Raw genomic sequence first — 23,036 nt, forward strand, 5'->3', positions numbered from 1 at the left:
TAGTCACAAGTTTGTGGGTAACACATGCTATATTTATCACAATTGTGGTATTATTGATTGGGAATGGGTAAATCAAAGTGTATAGTTACATTACTGCAAACACACAAATAGCTTTTCAAGTAATCCTACCTTTTAATTTCCTGCTCTGACCTCTATCAGATGCGGTTTGATGATGCACTCCATTTGCTTGATCTAATTAAGTTTTCTCTGTTGTTGTGGACTGCATTTATTTCCCCCTCAGAATTCAGACCTTCGGTGTCTGTCTTCTAAATTTGGAAACTGCTCATGTAATAATTCTGTGTGTTTTACTTTGATGAGCTTATTAGAAATTGCTGCTCCATTCACACATGAAGAATGCTTTCATTTTTAGCTTGCGGTGAGCAAAATTCACTGAAATGAATCCAACAGTATTCCAGAGAGAAGAACATAATCACTGCCATCTCGCTTAAAGTACTAAAAGACACTTGATCAATAACATCTTTCTCAAAGGGAAACTTAAAAACGCTCAGTCTGGGCAGCCTCTTTCCTCCATTAGCTTCCACATAAAGTGCTAGTGCAGTGGGTGACTAAAAAAACAAGCATTTACCTTGGGTTTACGTTAGATGAAATTAACTTAACAAAGGGGTCGTCATTAAATTAGACATAAAAACCAAGGGCAGGACCAAGAACACACTTGTGCTGATGTTAAAATACAACATGATCACCATTATGAAAAATGTACTCCCTTCCAGTTGTGCTTCATTCCTGCTGTTGAACTGAGGTCTTGTTTCAGTCTTTACATATTAAATTACTTTACCGTTTAAAGGTGTGTTTGACAGAAAAACATTTGTTTTTCTGATTATAATCAGCCAGAATTTTTCATGCAGGCTGAAGAAAAAATAGTCTGCTACACCTATCTCCTGCAAAAGCTACTGGTAGAAAATAGAAAATGAAAATCCTCACAGATCTAAGTCACGCCGTCCTGGACTCACCCATCTTGACTCACGATGTGGACAGTTGTTGTTTTAATGTCCAGCAAACAGCAAAAAACATCTGGGCTAGTTTAAGCTAACCGTTAGCATTAGCAACACATCATGACAGAAGTTCCTTCAGGCGTGTTATTTGTGGTAATAAATCCACGTTGCAAATGAGTGGTAGAGTCACGTTACTGTTACCCAATCTGGAAAGAGATGTCCAAATATCAGGAAATGAAACCCCAAAACCTGCCGTCTGAGACGCAGCTGTGATGTGAGCAACTTTTAGGTCCAAGAAAGGTACACTGGTATATTTCTTACCCCAAAAACTGACTTTAAGACATTAATTCTTACTAGAGACTGCAAATGTTATGATTAAACAAATAATCTACGCCTTTAAGGTGGACATTGAGATGGACGGGAAGATGCTGAACTCCCATGGTGTTGACTTTCTGGATGGTCCTCTTGGCTTGGATCTGGATGAGAAGGATCTGGATGAGGAGGAGACTCGCAGAGACATGGCCAAAATCCTGAAGGAGCTCAAACAGAAACACCCCGACAAGGAGGTTAGTAATAAGTTAAAAATGGCACAATGTTACTCCTGACTGTTGGTGTTGTGTTTCTTATATTTGTAGAAAATACAATGACAGTTATTAACAAGTGGGGATTTAGTGAGAGATTCATCTAGGCTTTTTGTTTTCGTTTAGAAACAGATAAATGAAAAAAGGCTGTATGTGGGTGAGATTAGCTAAATGTTGCATGATTAGAACATTTGTCGTAATGTTGCTGTTTTATGCAGGAAGCCCATCTGTAAAAACCAGCTTACTATATTTGATTTGTATGCATGTAAACTTCATCACAAGCACCGTAAGTGAAGCGGACATGTTCATTTAATCATGCCTGTTGGCAACCTTATTCCAAGCTAAACAACTTTGATTAGCTGGTCTGATCATACTCCGTGATCACTTTATCTGCAACAGTGAATGCAACAAATTAACTAAGGAGCTTAATTGGATATAACATGTAAAAGTTTGAAATTAAAGACATCAATATGAGGAGTGCTGCTGCTTTTAAACAACATCAAGTGTGACTACAGCAACATTTTTCCTTGTTCCCATACGATTACAAAGAATGTAGTTTTGTGTCTAAAGATGTAAACAAATGGAAAAGTAAATACAGACAGTTTTATTATGACAAAGTTGAGGCCTAGGCTGTATGCAGGCTGCAGTAAAATCAAATTTGTTTCTCAAATCAGATCTGGAGAACAGACTGCATGCTCTGATCTTTCAAAGGTGTCATATTTATTTAGTCAACATCACCCCTTTGTGACTTTGACAAAAATGTCGTCTGCATCTTCAAAAACACAGCTGTGACAGAGTTCCTGCTGGTTGTTGTAGTTCTAGAAGGACATTAGCTGTTACTAAACTCTTCTCTGTATTGTTGGACTCCCTTTTCTGTCCATTCTCTGGTGTCTGGTCTACTTTACTCCCAGGTGTTCTAGTTATTCTGGACTTGATCATTTCATTTAGATCTTTAAAGGGGCATCATGGAAGTTTGACAGCCAAAACATGTATAGAAATAATAAATTTCTTCTTCATACATTCTCCTGCAATGCCCTGGTCCTGTAGAATGAGCCCTGGCATTTTTACTGTGATTGCCTGTTTTTCCGTAAAATCACAGAAAAAGAGTTGCTCGGGTCGGGCAGGCTGCTTCATGCGTGTTCACGCTCAGGCAAAGCATTTGCTATCCATAGCTTTAGCAGCAGAGAGGGAGTGCCAACTCAGCGACTTTGTCGCTGTTCCTAACGCCTAGTGACGAACCTAGCTACATTTCAGAGAACCCTTAGCTACTTTCTGTAGAACTTTCTTCTAGATATTTCCTGCAAATTAGCAACAAAATAGCCATTTTCGCTTCGAACTGTTCTTTGGTTTGACGTTGTTTCAGCTGTCATCAAGGATATAAATGTTACAGATACAATGCATGTCACTGGCGCTTTAGCTCACCTTGTAAGATGTCTGACTTCCATGCAGAAGACCTGGGTTTGATTCTGGGTGGGAACATAGTTCATTTAGAGCTTCTTTTTTACATGAATGGTATTTTTTTTTACAGTAAGATGCCCACATTTTTATTTGAGACTCGCCGAACGGCATTGAATTCACAGATAAAAAAGATGTGGGTTCAACTTTCATTTTGGAACAATTTTTCAAGCAAGGGAAGGGAATGATCTGTGAAGCTGACGGACTGACCCATCTCAAACCTTTGTCGGCTGTGCTGAAGAGAAAGGTACAGAACCAAATTGTTTAAATAATTAGCTGCGCGTTCTCCTGCACTCTGTCCTCAGGGCCATCCACACACGGGACTGTCTCAGCTGTTATTTTCGTTAAGGAGAGTGCACGTACAGCATGTGCGCCTCGTGCACGAGCCTACTATTGAAACTGCCGTTACGCTTTTGGCCTGAGGGGGCAATCGCGAGCATAAAATTTCAAAAGTCCGTAAAGTCCCTTTAAAGAAACAATGTGCAGGGGCGCCCCCAGAAAATTTTGATAAGGGTGGCCAGGTGGCACCCCAAATTGGTCCTTGTGGTAACTTTGCGAGAGTTTAGCCTGTGGAGATGTATTGAATTGCTCCTTTATTATTTTTTAATCAAAAACAATATATATCCAAAACCCTTAACTCAAATTTGAGAAACACCGACATTTCAGAAAAAAGAATTTCAGTTAATTCTATTGTAATTCCAACATTTGTTTTAGAATTTAATTTTTTAGTTTAATTCACCTGCTGCTGTCTTCACAAAAAAACTGTGGAGATATTAAAAAAAAATTTAATAGCGAGCAGCAGAAACGTATATCATTTTTAAAATTCTAGTTATTTCTTTACTCAATTATTGTATATTTTTTCATTGGGCTTCATATTTTTGTCCTGAATAAATAAGATGAATTAATGGTTTCAGTGAACATTATTATGAATAACACTGGACTTCCCTGAGGGGGGGCAGCAATTTTCCAGGGGTGGCCATGGACACCCCGTGGGGCGCCACTGACGACGTGTCATTTTTACTTTTAATCTCTGGAAACATCGATCGAAAAGCTGTTGAAAATGAATTAAATGTTGCCCACTTGTTGAAAAATCTTGTTGGCTTTTTAACATATGATTATAAAAATCAGGCAGGTCTAAGTCCCATATTAGATGCAATGTTTTCTTCTACAGGAGCCCTTGAGGACAAATCACATCTACTGATTTGTAACAAGCGGTTACATTCATAAACATTGTTTTACACATTTAACTTTTCACTTGTTGCCAGTGATGAAAGTGCTGGAGGTTGAATGATCTAATAAAGTACTTGTTCGAAAAATGCGCTCCCAGGGATTTTTGACACTAATAGCCATTTGTTGGTGAGGTCTTCCTCGAACACAAAAATACAGCTTGTTTGCGATGATTTTGGTATGTACTGCCCCCTATCGCCAGTGAAGATACACACTGTCACTTTTTTAGGATTTTGTTGCTGGTAGATTTTTATTTTCATTCAGAATATTTTCAGAGTCTTGTCAGTCAAGGTCAAGTTGTCCAAGTGATATAGAATGTATGTAACTTCATGGCAGGATGGTAACGTTTATTAAAACATTATCATTTTTACTGATGTTAAACAACCTTTTCCCCATAACTGTACTAGTGTGCAAGTTTTAATGCCTTTTAATGTTTTATGTCACTAGGTGGAACAACTCATTGAACTTGCCAACTACCAAGTCTTGAGCCAGCAGCAGAAAAGTCGAGCTTTCTATCGATGCCAGGCCACCCGACTAATGACAGGCGCTGGCAACATTCTGAAAAAGCATGCTGCCGATCAGGCCCGAAAGGCTGTCAGCATTCACGAGGTTCGCTCCGATGTTGGTGATAATGATCCCATCTCCAAGATCCTTTTTGAGCCTGGTTCCTACCAGTGTCTTGAGAATTGTGGCACCGTGGCTGTGAATGTGGTGCGAAGAGGTGGCGACCTTGGCAAAACGCTTTCCGTGGAGTACCGAACAGAAGACGGCACAGCCAACGCTGGCTCTGACTATGAGTTCACGGAAGGTGTAGTGGTGTTCAAGCCTGGCGAGACCATGAAGGAGATTCGTGTGGGCATCATCGATGACGACATATTTGAGGAGGATGAAAACTTCCTAATTCACCTTTCTAACGTGAAAGTGTTGGCATCAGAAGGTGAGGAGCCCGAGGAAGGCGAGTCGGCGAATCACGTGGACTCTGTGGCTTGTCTTGGCATACCCGCCACGGCAACCGTGACCATATTTGATGACGACCACGCTGGTATCTTTACATTTGAGGAACCAGTTTGCCATGTCAGTGAAAGCGTTGGCACTATGGAGGTGAAGGTGCTGAGGACATCTGGAGCTCGCGGCGTGGTCATGCTGCCATACAAAACAATAGAGGGAACAGCACGAGGTGGTGGAGAGGACTTTGAAGACTCTCATGGTGTCCTGGAGTTTCAAAATGACGAAATCTTGTGAGTAGATTTTTTTTCCCCAATTGAAGCTAACAACCGTATACATCAAGCTATTTTTGAGTTTCATAGCCTCTATTGTCATTGATTTTGTATTTTATTGAATAGATAAGCAATGAGGGTATTATTTCATATTTTATTAACGACATGAGGCACGGGTGTTGGTGTGATGTGGTGGTCACAGCAAGCAGTGTTCCCCTCAAACATCCCCTCAATCTGTTTGCTTCTCACTTTCTCTCTCCTGTTTATTCTCATTTATGAGCATTAACCTGCTCATTCCTGTTATTTGTGATTCTGTCATGCTGCTGCTTTAGTCGTCCTGTGGGTTGGTATTGATTTCTGCTCTTTGTATTTCTGTACATTCAGCAAAATACGTTTAGCGTCCGAGTTTCCATCAGCATTGGAAAGTGAAATTATGGGTTGGATGACTGGGGTTTGAATTTTAATTATATGTGATGTCAAATTATAGAATTTGAAGATGAGCGTAGTTTCTTTGAGCGAGATATGTAATGGAAAAAGGGTAGTTGCTGGTTGCTGGAAATGATTCAAGAATTTTAACAGTGGGATATAATGAAATGCTCAGAAAGGACACACATTTCGTCAAGTTCATTTGAAAGCACAAAAGCCTTTAAAGAGAAATATCTTGTTGCCCTTTTGGGAGCTTTTATCCTGTGTGGGAACATTCCAGAGCAACTAATCGTAACCTGCAAGAGGCTTTTTGTTGTGTCTCTTAAGTGAAAGGGTGTTGAACCTAAATTAACTTTCCCTGCTGTGAAATGATGAAATTTCTGTTCAAAGCTTTACTCAACCAACTACATGTTAGATGGTGACTCATGGTGAGTCTTGTGATTTCTATTTGACCACATTTCAGGAGGCATTTTGCTTCAGTGACCATTTGCTCTAGCAGTTGTACTATTCTGATCTAGTTTGAGTGTGGGAAGTTTGCTGTAGAAGTCGGTCTATGAGGTTCTGAGGATATGCTGGGTAAAATGGGCAGGAGTGATAAATCTGTATTTGATATATTAATATTGACCATTAGGGTGGCAAAACAAATATTAAAGAGCAAGTCACCCCGAAATCAACTTTTTTACTGATAAACTATATAAATGACAGTCTAATCGTGCTGTATACACGTAATCAATAATTTGGCACTTTAGTGCTTCTTAGTTAAAATTCAAATATTCTGCCTAAAACTGTCAGTGTTGCGCCATCATCAGGTAAAAACTCTGCACTATATTTGAATTTTAATCTGCTATCACTATTGGCTAAGAGGTACCCTGTGACTGGTACCATATAATGTCACAATGTTGCTATCAAGTACAGATATTGGGAAAACCTGTGATATGTGATAACGGTGATTAATATTGCGATGACGATATTACTTGTGATAAATAAAACTAACTCAGGAACAAAAATAATCAAAAACAAAGAAATAAAAAAATGACAAATGTCATAATAATGAGAAAAGCCTAAGATGTGAGGAAAGGGAAAAGAAAATGAACAAGGCAATCAGTGGATCCCGGGAAAAGCATAATCAGCAGAAAGAGCAGAACAAAGCTAACTCAGGTGTTTGCTAACCATCAAAATCAAGTGTCGGGGGGAGCATCTAACTTCTGAGAACCCACCCAATTGGCCAAATGGGTGAAGAGCTCTATTTGATTAAAAAAAACATCATGCTTCCGTTTGATTGACAGAATGCATTATGTGTAGCAAACATCTGAGCTGACCATTCATTGCGATATTTATCTGTTCTTTGCGATATGCATATTGTGCATTCTGATATCATGATAACAATCTATTTGCGATATATTATGCAGCCCTACTGTGTGTGTGTATTTGTTAGCGACTCCTCCCTCTCGGTATGCCAGGCAATGCCTGCTTGTGGCACATTTTTCAAACAGGAAATGGGGGTTGAGTTAGACTGGTAGGAGTGACTTGCTTTTGAACAGACTAAGACCACACTTTTTCTCTCTAAGTACATTTGCATACTTACTGGTACAGAGAATCAATGCAAGTACTTATAACTGCTGTCAGAATTGTTTTATCTTATGCAACTTCTTCAGTGTTTGCTGCAAAAACGTTGTCCTGCACCTGTCATTAGCAAACTCGGAACTCAACCTTGTGTTCGGTGTTGCATTGACACATTTTTTAAATGTAGCTTTTGGTCAATGATCGGTCTTTTATGCTGTGACTCTCTTCTGTTTTTACTGACTTCTCTTTTTATTGGCTGTTCCAAACTTTTGCATTGATTTTTAGGTGTTTCTATTTTATGACAGTTTTTATCTGTGTTTGATGTGTATGTATGTGAATTTGAATGGCTTTTTAGGTTTAACTCTGTACAGTGCTTTGGTCAGCTGACATGCTGTTTTTAAATGCGCTATATAAATAAAATTGGATTGGATATATTTTGTTTTGAAAGTGTAAATGTAGTTAACGTTAGTCAGCACTGTCCATTTTGCTCAGCTAAGAGGTGACTGATCTGTCACAATGCTGTAAAGTGGTTGAAGGTACTGTAATATCGGAATGGTCGTGAGCAGAAATACGAGTACACACAATACTAGAATCGGTGCATATCTGATAGTGTTGTTTTATGTAGATCAGCTTTATTATTAGCAATTTCAGACATTAGTCATTTAAATAAGCCACGTTAAGGTTTACGGAGTATCTTTTTTAAGATGGGAGAAATTGGTTTCTCAGAAAAGATAGATGAGGCTGTGAATGTTTCTTGTGTGCAAAAATTAACATTTACTGTCAAACACTCAGTCAGATGTATTGTTGATGTCTGCACAGATTAGTGTTTGAAGGGAAATCTTTGTGTTGCAGCCTGTAGGCCTGATCAGCCAGCAGATTTTGCAGCGATACAATGAACTTCACAGCTGTCAGTAGTTCTTTGTCTTAGTTTAGGCTGCATAACTGAACAGAGAACATCGTCCAATGAGAGAATCATTGGACGATTAAAATACTTGATATCCAATCCAATCAGATTATTCCAGCATCAGAAGTGTTTGCATTTGCAGTATCCTAAGGGAGGATTGAAGTCCATAGTAGTACCTGGAGAATATGGTCTGACTTACTCCTGCTGACAGAAACCCATGCTCTGTGGCATAGTTTAGCTAGCAAGCATGGTTACTACTAACATGATCAATACTAATCCTGCATTTTATAGAAAATTGTACATATATTATGATCCTAGCCAACTTAAAGCAGAAGTGCACTAAGGATCATTTATTACTGTTTAATTTTGAATTGCTGTCAGTCACACTGTCATATTTCTTCCTGCATTAGCCAATAGAAAGACAGGGAAACGCTCGGGTCAAAAAAGCCAATCCCTTACTTGTCACAGGTAATATTAGGTTTCACGGACTCGCGCACCTTGGCTTGTGACAGCGGAAGGCTGTTGATTCAGCAACCAAGAGAGAGCTAACTGTTAGCATTAGCAACTCCACAACATGGCAGAAAACAGGCTTGTATATAGTGGAGCTAATACAGCAATGTTGCATTTTTTTAGTGAAGAAAGAAGCGTGAACAGACAGTGGAAGAGGTGTGTTGCTGTTAGCCAATCGAGATGTTCACATATATTAATGAGCAAGACTGCAAATCCTACTGTTTTCTGGCCCCATCCCTTCAACTAAATTTGACTTTCTCAAGCGTGAGCAGCTAAGCGTTTTTCCACCGAAAATAAATCACAAGGCATGCATTCATATTAGAAACTATAATAAATTAATTGAAATAATGAGTGCTTGTCTGCTTTAAAAAGCTTAGAATTTGGCTCTAATTTAGAGGCTTGGTGTGAGAGATTATGGCTAAAGAACATGCAAATGAACAAGCAAAGCACCAAGAAGGGAGATTGTAAAGATTTGTAGCTTTTACACAGAAGCATTTACTTTTTATTGTTTTTCTTCTGCTTTGGTTTTCCATCCTTTACATTTTATTTGTGGTTTTAGGATGCTCTGAACAACTTCTCTCTGGAAAGGTTCATGATTGCTCTCCTTGCATGCGCCGTGATCAACAGATGGGTGCATTTTTATTCTAGGAGGCAAAAAGAAGGGCGCAAAGACAACAGCTACAAACACGCAAATGTCTTGTTTTTCTCTGTCAACAGTGTTGAAGCTACAGAAAATGCTAGTTTTGCTATGCATGTGTGCACATACTGTCTTCTATTTGGTGTGGTGCACTAACAGTGTTGGGAGTAACGCCGTTTAAGTTTAACGGCATTTCTAACGGCATTCTTTTATAGGTAACGGAATAATCTAATTAATTACTTTTCCCACCGTTGCAACGCCGTTACCGTTACTGGGGACGGAAGGTTGTGCGTTACTATGTGCTTGTCGAACGTTGAGCAGCAGTGTGAGGCTTTCTGACCGCCACACTTCAGCTGCAGCCTGGGAGAGAGGTGTCGGTAACACACTTACAAACACGATGATGATTGGCCGGGTGGGCGGAGACTGTGGCGTTTAAAGCGTGCCACAACCCGTGCACGCGCATTGGGTCCACAGCGCGCATGTGAACGGGACTCGCGAGCGAAAATATACATGGCAGCGCGCGCGTGAACGGGACTCGCGAGCGAAAATATACATGGCGAGAGGTCATTTGTGCACTGAGAGGGAGCAAACTGTGTCTGTGAGCGCACAAGGATGTGCACAAGTGACAAACCTAGCGTGCGCGCGTTGCCAACGAGCACACGGCAGAGGAAAACGTGCGCGCTCGGCAGCCTCTGCGCGCTCGGTTTCTAATTCCGCTCGCTTGGCTGTGAGGAGTTTTGGCACTCTGGAGGCGTGGCCTGTGGCAGATCTTCCCTGTCCTCTGATTGGTTAGTTTACCCCGCACTTTACTCTCTACCTATCTATATAAAAAAATCTGAGATTCAGCAGTTGCTGTCATAGCTCAGCTGGGAGAGCGGGTGACTCTCACTCTGGAGGATCCAGGTTCGAGTCCGGCCAAGGAACATAAAGTTGCTGTCATATTATTCTTTCCTAATTCCTGTGATATTATTTTACAGTTGTGACCGTTCAACTGTCATTAAACGTCCGAATGTTTGCTGGGCAGTGTTTTAAAAAGTGCACATAAGCTAGATGGTTTTAACCAGGTAAAAATAGACTTGTGGGTGTAGGTATGTTCAAGTTTAAAAAGTTCTTGCCTCATTAATGTATTGTTTATTTTTTTCAGCATTTAATTGACAAATTATCCTTTCAAATAATTAATTGATGAGTTACATAATTGTCCATTTAGAATTGTTGAATGGACTGAGTCAAGTTTGGTGCACTTTATATATTTCAAAACATGTTTTTTTTTAATTATGCATATAAATAATTTTAATGTTAATTTATTGAAATATTTCTATTTTTTCATTACCTCACCCTTGTTTTGACAAAAACAAGACCTTGCTGAATAATATCACAGAGAAACTATTTGTTCACAGTACTTGGCTCAGTGAGGATCTGTATACCAAAGGAGGAGATACTCAGAAATCTGTCTGCAGATTGTTACAACCCAGACTGGAAGTGGTGGGCTGTAATAAGGAAGGAGACCAAACAGAGGAGTGGGGGGTTCAACATCTGATTTATTTAACCAAAGTAAGGATTTACTAAAGCAAGTTAGTGAACAGAAAATGGCCATCTCAAGGTTTTACTCGGATGTCCCTCAGCAGGGTGCAGCACTGTTGAAGGTCATCTGAATGAAAGCTTGATATGCAGCTTCTTTATGAAAGTGTGTAAATATACAGTGTGGTTGCCGTACATATGTTGAGGTTCTCAGACATCAGGCTTCTTTGCCCAGGCCTTCACTAGTGGGCTATTTTAAAAGTTGGTAAGGAGAAAAACCACAGCATATAGCTGATTGTTTACAAATGCAAGGAGGGGAATAACAATCAAAATCCTAGTGTTCTTGGACCAGATGAATGGAGCGCTCCACATGCACTCAGAGATGTTATGGCTTCTGTTTCTATAACTTTACATGCAGACATTTGAGGTTTGCCAGAAAGAAAAGCTGGCCTGTACACTTTGCAGGGCACAATGTCATCAATGAAGAAACCCCTGTCTACCATGATGACCATCTCTAGTTGTAGCATTTTCAACACACCAGATTCCCAGGTTGGTCGCTGATAGTTCCAGCATACAGTGCTGAGACAAAGGTCACTGGCCTATGTGGCACAATCCAAATGAGCCTCTTCAGAGTGCAGTTGAACTTGAGGAAAATATATGACTCTGGAAGAGAGGGGAATATGGCCATTGACACCTCAGATCAGTGCAGTCAAGAATTACTGGTGTTTGGGTAGTCCTGAACGTGTTGTGATGCCCCCACCGTCTCATTGGGTTTTGATTTGTGTTTAATTGTGTTTTTCTTCTGTTGTAGGCAGCTCGTTAAGCAGCCTTGGAGGCACCTGGGCTCAGGGTGTGGTGCTGCCTACAAAGCCTACTGTTTTTCTGCTTTCACTGGGTCTCTCCTGTGTGGTGGAGTCCTCACTGGCCATTTTCTGTTCACTAACTTGCTTTAGTAAATCCTTACTTTGGTTAAATAAATCAGTTGTTGAACCCCCCCACTCCTCTGTTTGGTCTCCTTTCTTATTACAGCCCACCACTTCCAGTCTGGGTTGTAACAATCTGCAGACAGATTTCTGAGTATCTCCTCCTTTGGTACACAGATCCTCACTGAGCCATGTACTGTGAACAAATAGTTTCTCCGTGATATTATCCAGCAAGGTCTTGTTTTTGTCAAAACAAGGGTGAGGTAATGAAAAAATAGAAATATTTCAATAAATTAACATTAAAATTATTTATATGCATAATTAAAAAAAAACATGTTTTGAAATATATAAAGTGCACCAAACTTGACTCAGTCCATTCAACAATTCTAAATGGACAATTATGTAACTCATCAATTAATTATTTGAAAGGATAATTTGTCAATTAAATGCTGAAAAAAATAAACAATACATTAATGAGGCAAGAACTTTTTAAACTTGAACATACCTACACCCACAAGTCTATTTTTACCTGGTTAAAACCATCTAGCTTATGTGCACTTTTTAAAACACTGCCCAGCAAACATTCGGACGTTTAATGACAGTTGAACGGTCACAACTGTAAAATAATATCACAGGAATTAGGAAAGAATAACATGATATCAACTCTATGTTCCTTGGCTGGACTCTAACCTGGATCCTCCAGAGTGAGAGTCACCCACTCTCCCAGCTGAGCTATGACAGCAACTGCTGAATCTCAGATTTTTTTATATAGATAGGTAGAGAGTAAAGTGCGGGGTAAACTAACCAATCAGAGGACAGGGAAGATCTGCCACAGGCCACGCCTCCAGAGTGCCAAAACTCCTCATAGCCGAGCGAGCGGAATTAGAAACCGAGCGCGCAGAGGCTGCCGAGCGCGCAGAGAGGCTGCCGCGCGCGCACGTTTTCCTCTGCCGTGTGCTCGTTGGCAACGCGCGCACGCAGGTTTGTCACTTGTGCACATCCTTGTGCGCTCACAGACACAGTTTGCTCCCTCTCAGTGCACAAATGACCTCTCGCCATGTATATTTTCACTCGCGAGTCCCATTCACGCGCGCGCTGCCATGTATATTTTCGCTCGCGAGTCCCGTTCACACGCGCGCTGTGGACCCAATGTGCGTGCACGGGTTGTGGCACGCTTTAAACGCCATAGAAGACCCTCTGTCTCAGTCGCTGCATGCTGTAGTGTAGACACAGCAAGTGATGGTAATAACGCCGTTTAAAATAACCACGTTAATAAAAAAATATTTCTTTCTGTAACAAGCAAACTAATTAATTACAGTCTTCTTTTAACAAAACGATCGTTTCTGTTACTGATAAGGAAATGCCTGCGTTAAGCTGCGCGGTGTGTTGAAGCTGTCATCAGCCGATCAGGAGCTAAAGAGGTAGATGTTTTCATCCAAGAGCATCACGGCCCGTGAAGAACGAGGAAGACGTGATGAATATCTAATCTGCGGGTCTGCCGCCGTGCCCTTCTTAGGGTGACAGCGGGACGTCCCGAAGGTCCGCTCACCTGTTCACCGCTCAGACGTCCTGATCTTCTACCTTCCTAGATCATCCAGCTGTAACCTGTTCCTGGTCATGTCTTTAATCCTGCTGTAACACTGATGCATCAGTCTCAAACGTCATGGATCTCAGGTGTTATTAGAACTACCTGTGTGTGTTTACCACCCAGCTTCAGCTCTTCTGTGTTTGGGTCTGACCCAAGTTAGTAAATGTAAGTCCTCCATCAGGCTTGTGCCTCTTCTAGTGTCATTTTAAAGGATTTTATTTATTTATTTAACCATTACTATATTACCAGCAACAGAAATGCTGCTAAAAACAGACAACTATGTGAAGCTGGAAAAATTAGAATACTGTGCAAAATTACATTTATTTCTGTAATTTAACTAGACCGAGATACCATTTAAAGGCTCGGGAACCTTTACAGGTGTTTCTATTTGCAATTTTAAATGTTAGCTGATTGGGGTCTTGTTAAATATCACACAGTGACCTTTTAATAGTCTAGATTAGTGTAGTGTTCCTATTAGTAGTTCCTCCTTTTAAGTGCTTATTTATTTAAATTATTCAGGTAATAAAAAACATTTGGACATACATTTTATTATGTTCCAGTCATTAGTCATTTATATTTTACTATTGTAGTAATTCTTGCATTCTTTAATGAAAAAAGTAACTAAGTAGTTATTTTTGTTGGTAATTAGTTACTTTTATGATCTTGTAACTCAGTTAGTAATTGAGTTACTTTTTTGACAAAGTAATCAGTAACTATAACTAATTACTTTTTTAAAGTAATGTTCCCAACACTGTGCACCAATAAAAATGCCAAAACATCCATGTGCTGCTGCTAAAAACAGTTACTGTAATTGCAGTTACTTGTCCTTGTTTTGAGTATTTTATTGGTACTTTTGTAATTTAGAAAAAAAAACTGTCTAAAGAACTTTGTATTTTCAAACCAAGTAACCACACACTTGGGCCATCCTTGCACCATGTAATAAAGTGAGTAGATTTATTTGGAGCGCCTTGCAGCACCCAAACTGGCTCTATTTTGGCCAGGAGTGGGTCCAGAAGGAATTAGCTGACCACTTAGCACTTTATTTTGCAGTCCAAGCTGCTACATTAGCATTGTGTTTCCAGAGAGACAAAAGGGAAGATGATTGACGTTCTTTGTTAAATCTGGTAAAAGAAGTCTATGGTGCCTCTAAAGATAAAAAATCAAGAGGTGCTTCACAAGGACAAAAATAAATTATTTATGTAATAAATAATACTATATATAATAAAAATAATACTATATACATATATATGATGGAAAAAAATGGGGGAAATGGCAACATTTTGATAAAAAATTTTGAAGGAAGGCAGAAAAGTAATACCGGATCCTGAGAAAGGCAGAATTGATAGAAACTGTGGAAATATTTGGACATTGATTGGAAATTGTGGACAGGGATTCACAATCAACAGCTGGTAATTCACATCGAGTCCCCAAAGGGCATTGCTTTCGGACGTAGATATAGAAGTGTTGAGAACGTCTTGAAGTACATTACATCTGTCAGCCTCTAGATGGTGGTGTTGGTTAAAGACCCTCAGATTGTAGCTAAAGTGCTTTCATTTTCATTAATTTGTTGTCACATCTGACAGAGTTGCCAGCATCTCCATCAAGACTGTGGAGATTTTTAACTTTTTGAGCGTAGAACGATTCTGTTATGGAGGATTGAATTAAAACTGTACCTGCTTGGCCCTGGTTGGGTGGAGTTTTTGTTTTAATAAATTCTCATGGGCCTCTGAAGAACCAGGCAAGCTGTAAACTAATATCTGCTTGAAATCAGGGCGCACAAACCCATATAGGCTGTGCTTCAGGAGGTGTGAAGGTTGTGTTCTCATGTTACAGAGAACATTGTAATAATGCCTCGCTTGGCAGGAGCCTCACACCTGTTCCTGTGTGTGTGTGTGTGTGTGTGTGTGTGTGTGTGTGTGTGTGTGTGTGTGTGTGTGTGTGTGTGTGTGTGTGTGTGTGTGTGTGTGTGTGTGTGTGTGTGTGTGTGTGTGAGAGAGAGAGAGAGATAGACAGGAATAATGAGAGCAAATGTGTTTTCCTACTTAAATGACTTGTAGTCATCTGAAACAGATCAGCGTTTATCCTGAAGGGTTCATTTTGTAATCTAGTACCATTTCCTGGAAATGGCTTTGCTGAAATCACATTTGTTGGATGAACTGAGTTCAAAGTAGATAAGTAAAAAAGCAACATAAGTCATGTGAAGAATAAAGAGATAACATTTTTAAGTGGGTAGAGACTGGATTGATGTCTCGGCTCACTTCACAAACGTCTACTTTAAAACACCAAATACTTATTCTTTAAAAAAAGGGGGGAAAATCTAATCAATTCATTTTATTGAGATCACAATGCGCAAAGCAGCAACTTTGTTGACTGTAAACAGCAGCGTACAGTTCAAGCGGGAAATTAATAAACCTCCTTTTTAAATGGATGCCTGAACAGCACTGATATCTGCCTTTTTCACTCGTACAACATGACTGTTTCTGTAACAAGTGCAAAAATTTGCCTTTTTAATTCACTGAATGATTAAAAGGAAGGATGACAAGAGAGGGTAGGTCAGCAGTAGACTGACAAATGAATCCTAACCAGCTGCCTTCACAAAACATCATTGTCTTGGCAACCGCTTGGATGGAGGAGAGTCGCTGATTCAGTTCAATTCAAAAATACTTTATTAATCCCAGAGGGAAATTGATTGCTGTAGTAGCTCAGAATAATAATAATAATAATCAAGTCGTCAAAGAGTTATTGTATATTACAATGGCTGTTGGCAGGAAGGATCTCTAGTAGCGGTCAGTGTTGCAGCGAAACTGAAGAAGCCTCTGACTGAAGACACTCTTCCGTTGTCGGACAGTCTTGTGAAGAGAATGCTCAGGGTTGTCCATAATTTTCTTGATTCTCTGGAGAATCCTTCTTTGCATTATCTCCTCCAGTGGTTCCACAGTCGACTCCAGAACAGAATTAGCCTTTTTTATTAGGCTGTTGAGCCGTTTCAGGTCCCTGCTTCTGATGCTACTACCCCAACAGACGATGGCTGAAGAGATTACACTCTCAACAACAGACTTGTAGAAGATCTGCAGCATCTTGCTACAGACACTGAAGGACCTAAGCGTCCTCAAGAAGTGCAGTCTGCTGTGCCCCTTCTTGTAAACTGCTTCGCTGTTCCTTCTCCAGGCCAGTCTGTGGTCCAGGTGAACTCCAAGGTATTTGTATTCGTCAACCACCTCCACTTCTTCTCCCATGATGGAAATAGTGTTTGACTTCACCCTGTTTCTTCTGAAGTCTAAAATCTCCTTTGTTTTGTTCACGTTCAAAGTCAGATGATTGTTTCCGCACCATTCCGCAAAGCGCTACACCAGCTCTCTGTACTCAGCTTCCTGTCCATCTCTGATGCACCCAACAACTGTAGAGTCATCTGAGTATTTCTGTAGATGACAGGTCTCTGATTTGTACTGGAAGTCTGAGGTGTACAGGGTGAAAAGGAATGGTGAGAGTACAGTCCCCTGTGGCGCTCCGATGTTACTGATCGCCTGGTTTGATGTGCAGTTCTTCAGCCTCGCAAACTATGGTCTGTTTTTCAGGTAGTCTTTAATCCAGGCGATATTTGAGGCCCCCACCTGTGTCTTCTGGAGTTTCTGGCAAAGTACATCAGGCTGGATTGTGTTAAATGCAATGGAGAAATCAAAGAACATGACCCTCACAGTGCTGCCTGCTTTGTCCAGATGATAGTGGGTTGGTTGAAGCATCTGGATGATGGCATCTTCAACTCCATGGTGATAAGCAAACTGCAGCGGGTCCTGATATTTTCTAGTTTGCTTATTCAGGTGGGCCAACAGGAGTCTCCCCAGGACCTTCATGATGTGGGATGTCAGGGCAACTGGTCTGTAGTCATCATTGACTGATGGGCGAGTTTTCTTTGGAACTGGAACAAGGCAGGATGTCTTCCACAGGACTGGAACCTTCTCCTGGGCCAGGCTGAGGTTGAAGAGGTGCTGCAGAATCCCACAGAGCTGCTCTGCACAGGCCTTCAGTACCCTGGGGCTGACACCATCTGGACCTGCAGCCTTGTTTCTCTTCAGTCTCTCCAGCTGCCTCTTCACCTGACTTCAAGGGACAGATAGGTGCGAGGGGGATGTAAATGGGGCAGCAGCATCTCCTGACTTGGTTGAAGACAGATTTATAGAACCAGAAGAGTCCATGATTGCGTTAGAGGACCAAAGAGCTGGCGTGTGACAGGAAAATGTTTGATCAGAGGAGGATGGGATGTCTGATTGGCTGGGGACAGGCGAGGAGGATGCTGGGTGTGTTCCTGAACTGAACCTATTGAAGAACTTGTTCAGTTCATTGGCTGTGTCCAGGCTGCCATCTGTGCAATCCTTTCTCTGCTTGAAGCCTGTGATCGTCTTCATCCCTGACCAGACATCTCTGACGTTTTTGCTCTGTAGTTTGTTCTCCAGCTTCTTCCTGCATGCCTCCTTGCTGTCTCTGATCTTGATCTTCAGTTGCTTCTGTATACTTCTAATATAATTCCCTGTCTCCTTCCTTGAAGGCTGTTTTTTTTTCTCATTTAGCAGGTTCTTCAGTTCACTGGTGATCCAGGGTTTGTTATTAGTGAAGCATCTCGCTGTTCTGGTGGGTATGATGTTGTCCACACAGAAGTTTATATAGTCACACATCCAGTCATGGCATTGTTGTCCTCTTCATATCCTTGGCAGAGAGTCATCCAATCTGTAGTCTCAAAACAACCCTGCAGGGCTTCTTAAGCATCCTGTGACCATTTTCTCACAGTTCTTCTTGTCACAGGTTGCCTCTGAACAAGTGGTTTGTATTCTGAGCAGAGAAGAACAAGATTGTGATCTGATTGTCCCAGAGGAGGTCTTGTTTTGGACATGTATGCATTCTTTACATTTGCATAACACAAATCCAGTGTCTTGTTTTCTCTGGTGGAGCAGCTGACACTGTTGAAATGTTGGAAGTGTAGCAGAGAGCGAGGCTTGATTAAAATCACCAGATATAGCCACAAATGCATTGGGGCACTGGGTTTGTAGCTTAGCGACAACGAAACTGACTGCATCACATGCATTCTCAGCAATGGCTGAAGGTGGAGTATAAATGGTTGCCAAGACAACACTGGTGAACTCTCTTGGCAAATAATATGGGCGACAACTTACTGCCAAGAGTTCAACATCTGGGCTGCAGAGACGACATTTCACTGAAACATGACCTGGATGGCACCATCTGTTGTTGACAAGCACTGCCAATCCACCTCCTTTTCTGTTTAGGTTAAAGTAAGAGCTGCTAGGCAGGCCCTGCCATCTTTGTTATGAGTGACTGCATCTGTGTGGTTAACAATGCGATATAGGTTCTTCTCCATCTATAGGGTGCCTAAGTCTCCTCCCTTTGCAGCTGGCCCATGGGTCCATGGAAGAACAAAAAAAAAAGTATTTTCTTGAGACGTTTTTACAAATAAATGTTGTCAATTATACCGCAACACCGTGGTGGCATCAGGGAGCCGTCCTTTATAAGTGGTCAGACCGTGGCGGTAATGTGGCACAATCGTGTCATTTTACTAGACATTACGCGATTGTGGCAGAAAGAGGGTATGGGGGTGGTCTCTGTGCAGTCTCTGGTGATCTGATCTCCAGCTGTAACAGAGAGAAGCTCCTAGAGCTCTGCAGTGCTCCACTCTGCCGTTTCAGCTAGTTTTGTTCAAAAAGCAAAACTTACGGCTCGTGTTTAATTTCATTTTCAATATAGTTGCTGGTCGAAGCTCGGCATTCAATCCCTACATCATGTGACACCTCCAAGGCGCAACTGCCATTTATAAGGCATACAATTACGCAATATACGAAGCGAGGCAGAACGAATGCTGCAAAATCTGCATCGCCATGCCAGCAAGGATCGTAAAGACACAGTTTTGTGGTAATATTACGCCGATTTGCCAACACGGTGTGTCTTGTAGCTTTGGCATCAGAATGTGTCTCTAAAATTCACAGACATCATGTGTGAATCTATGACACAAAACAAACAGGATTAAAAAATGGTGTTTTTAGCCCTTCCATTAATTTTTTTGTTCTTCGGGGACCTATGGTGCGGAAGCAGATGGTCGTGACTTGGACTCCCTATTGGGAAAAAAAATTATACACATTTTTGCTGAGGTTTATCTTTAAATATATAATCTTTAGGTTTTTTTTTCCAGAAATATTCAGTGGGCCTTGATGTGAATAATTCAATTTTCAAAGATTACAGAAATCTGAATGGACAATGTCAGTCCGTGTGTGTTTGATTCTGAGAGCGGAAGCTTGAATGAATGCAGAAGAGCTTGACAAGGAAAAGCTGATTTCCATGGTTTAAAAATGAAAATGTGTGAATGAGTCACTAAATGTACTAGGACATCACTATTCTATATATATATATATATATATATATATATATATATATATATATCAGTCTTTGGACTTCCTGAATCCCTATGCGATCACTCACCTCAACATTACTTTAAATCTGAAAAGATGGAGCAGATTCTTAGCTGCTTTAATTGCAACATTATGAATCATTGTTAAAAGTTGAACATCAGAGCTCATCTAATCAAAAGAAGTTCTGTGACAAGAGAGCTGGTGTGTTCCTCAACCCGCCTGCCTGTCTGCCCCATGTAAATTTAACAAATGAATGTGAGCGGGCCAATGCTATTATGCGGATGCTAATTTTTTTAGGGTGAGCCCAGTCTGTAATATTGAACCTGAATCACACCAGGCTATTATTCTCCATGTTTGTCAGAAACACCGCTGAGGGAGAGAGACCGCCAGATGTGGATGTGTGAAATTAGTAGATGGATCAAAGCTGATCATTGTTTATGTCCGCTGTTTTTTCAGCTGAACGAGTTGAGCTTTGTGCTCTGCTTTCAGGAAATTGTTTCTTGATCAGATTGCAGTTTCCTTGGGTTTGTTTTATTTAAAGGTCTGTACAGAGGTCGTATTCCAAATCCCCCCTGCAGGCTCCCTGCACCCCTTCTAAAAACAAAACACATCTGCATCGTGTGGTTGTTTCATTAAGTCAGAACAAAAAAAGATGAAGAAACAATGATAAAACACAGCTAAAGCATGAATCCATTGATTATTTTTATAATGATTTTATTGCACTGCAACTACTTAAAAAAATTAGTTCATGCCCATTTATTTCCCCATAGACACTCTACTCTACTTTTACAGTAGTATTGTGATCCTGTTTTCTTTATTTGACTAATAAATAAAGCATATAATTAAAAGAAGTAGCAAAAAGATTTTATTCTGCAGGTCGGTCTAGCCACACTCCGTTGAAGCCTCATTTATGTGCCAGGCCAATCACAGCGCTCTGTTTGTTGGGCGGGCTTAGCACCAGAGCTGCGATGGAGGAAAAATTTCAAAGATGGCGCCAGCCCATGAACCCACTGTTATTCTCAGAATGCAATCCCCAGATAGAGCAGTTGTGTTACAGGTGACTTCAGCATTGACCAAAATAATCATAAGTCAAAAGTTTACAAAAATTATTGTGGTTGCTCAATTATGAGCAAAAGTACAGTCCCAATTATTTTTCTGAGTATTAAACTAATGATTATTTAACATAATTACCTCATTTCAGAAAAACAATTCAAAGTTCACATTTTAAGGAGACTTCACTCACAGATTAGTCGTCCAAATAAATTGCTCTGGCATACTAAAATCAATAAAGATCCCTATAAAAATGCACAACAGCCAAACCGGTTTCCATAGAAAACATATAAAATACATACACACCAGCATTCTACTAGATTGATCCATGATGACGCTGACAGACATTGTTGCTGTTAAAGTAGAAAAGAGCTCTATAGATGTATGTTTAGCCTCTTACAGGGATGTTCTATTCCAACCCTGGAAGGCAGGTATCCAACACATTTTTATTGGTTTCTCTGCTCCAACACACTTTATTCAGTGGTTGAATCACCTGTGCAGCAGCTTATCAGGCTCTGTAGAAGTATGTTAATTTCCTATTGATTGAAATCAGGTGTGTTTAAACACGGCTAAAACTAAAACGTGCTGAATACTGTCCTTCCAGGACCGAAATTGAACACCCCAGGTCTATTAATCTACACAAACTACAGACACTACTTATGAATACCCCTCTTCACTACCTCCAAGGAATGGTTGATGTCGTTATGTCTTATTGTGTTGGAATGGCTATTTTGATTATATGCAGGAGGGAATGAATTGGACTGAAACAGTTTTGGAGTCTCACAGCCAGACTATTTAAATGTATTTAACCAAAAATCTCTCTGTTGCACATTCAAATAAAATCTCTGAGTTAGGTCTTTCTTTGTTGTGTGTTGTTTGGACGAGGGTTGTTGTGTATGTAAATGGGTTAAGAGGCTGAGGCAGATCGTATCTCCGTTCTCACTAATCAGAACCGCATTTCCGCCAGACATTGTAGCATGTGTCCGTGAATTCATGCATGTTTTGGATTTGCTCATTAACACATGCTTTGTATGCATGTGTTACACCCTGGCTTGACTTACTCTTTTTCTCTCCTCGGGATGCTGTTCTATTAGCTGCACATTGCTGTGGGTTACTACGGCGATGGCTGGTGCACTATGCGGTCAAACTTTCCAGTTGTAGTAAAAGCTCAGACTATTTCACGCTCTGATGGCCTTTCTTTCAATTGCCTTTTTTTGTCTTCCACTTACTTGTTCTGCAGAGAGAAAGTGGAGTGTGAGGAGGACAGGGGCGAAAGCTAGAAATCAATGGATGTGAGGAAAAGGTTGAGTAACAAAGAAAAAGACGATGGAGGGAAAAAGAGTTGGAAAAGTGAGAGAGGAAGTGAGACGAGCAAAGAAAACTGAAAAACCAATAAATCTCATTGAAATGGCATTGCTGCTGTTTTCACTATGTTTCCCTCCGCTGTCATCTGTCTCTTTAACTCATTCACTGCCAGTGTTTCTCGCCGTTTTTACTGTTTTTTTTAAGAGTGACAGAACATTGCGCGCTAGGATGATGTCGACGCCAAAATAACCGAGACAAAGCGGAGACTCACCTCTTACATCAGGAAGAATCCGCGCGTTTTGAGCGTTATCTGTTCTTTCATAATCCGTTGTTGAATTGTGATCGGCAGAAGCTTTTCCGGTTTGCGCCTCAGTGTTTTTTTACAGCAGCGGCCCAAAACGATCTCCTAACACATGGATGTTCTGCTTCCTGGTCACGTGACGTGTGACGTATGCGGATGAAGATCGGCTTCCGAGCTGAGATGTTTGTTCTCACTGTGCGGGGGCTCATTCCGATGCCCAAACAGTGAAAAAAATGCAAATGACGACTTTAGTCGTCATTGGCAGTGAACGAGTTGATGATTACATTGATCTATCTCTAGGTGTTGCAAAAAACTGAGTCATTTAATTATAACCTAAATGGGATTATCCTTACTGTGTAGGGTTGTAATTCCTAATTTTAAGAACAAGTTTACCTTTAGCTTCAAAGGTACAAATCAGAGTTTTCATAGTTTCAGGATTCATGTGTGATTTCTTAGAAATCCGTAAAG

At 40.6% G+C, this 23,036-nt stretch overlaps 1 protein-coding gene across 4 annotated transcripts in view; it reads left to right on the forward strand.

The window, feature by feature from the left end:
* Positions 1–23,036, forward strand: part of slc8a1b (solute carrier family 8 member 1b) — a 221,889-nt gene that overhangs the window by 19,714 nt on the left and 179,139 nt on the right. For all 4 annotated transcript variants that reach the window (XM_054750257.2, XM_015944700.3, XM_015944698.3 and 1 more), the window contains exons 3-4: positions 1,355–1,519; positions 4,664–5,454. In XM_054750257.2, the coding sequence (XP_054606232.2) occupies positions 1,355–1,519; positions 4,664–5,454 (956 nt within the window). The remainder of the gene's footprint in view (positions 1–1,354; positions 1,520–4,663; positions 5,455–23,036) is intronic.

Source organism: Nothobranchius furzeri, chromosome 12 (assembly GCF_043380555.1).
Source record: "Nothobranchius furzeri strain GRZ-AD chromosome 12, NfurGRZ-RIMD1, whole genome shotgun sequence".
NCBI lineage: Eukaryota > Metazoa > Chordata > Actinopteri > Cyprinodontiformes > Nothobranchiidae > Nothobranchius > Nothobranchius furzeri.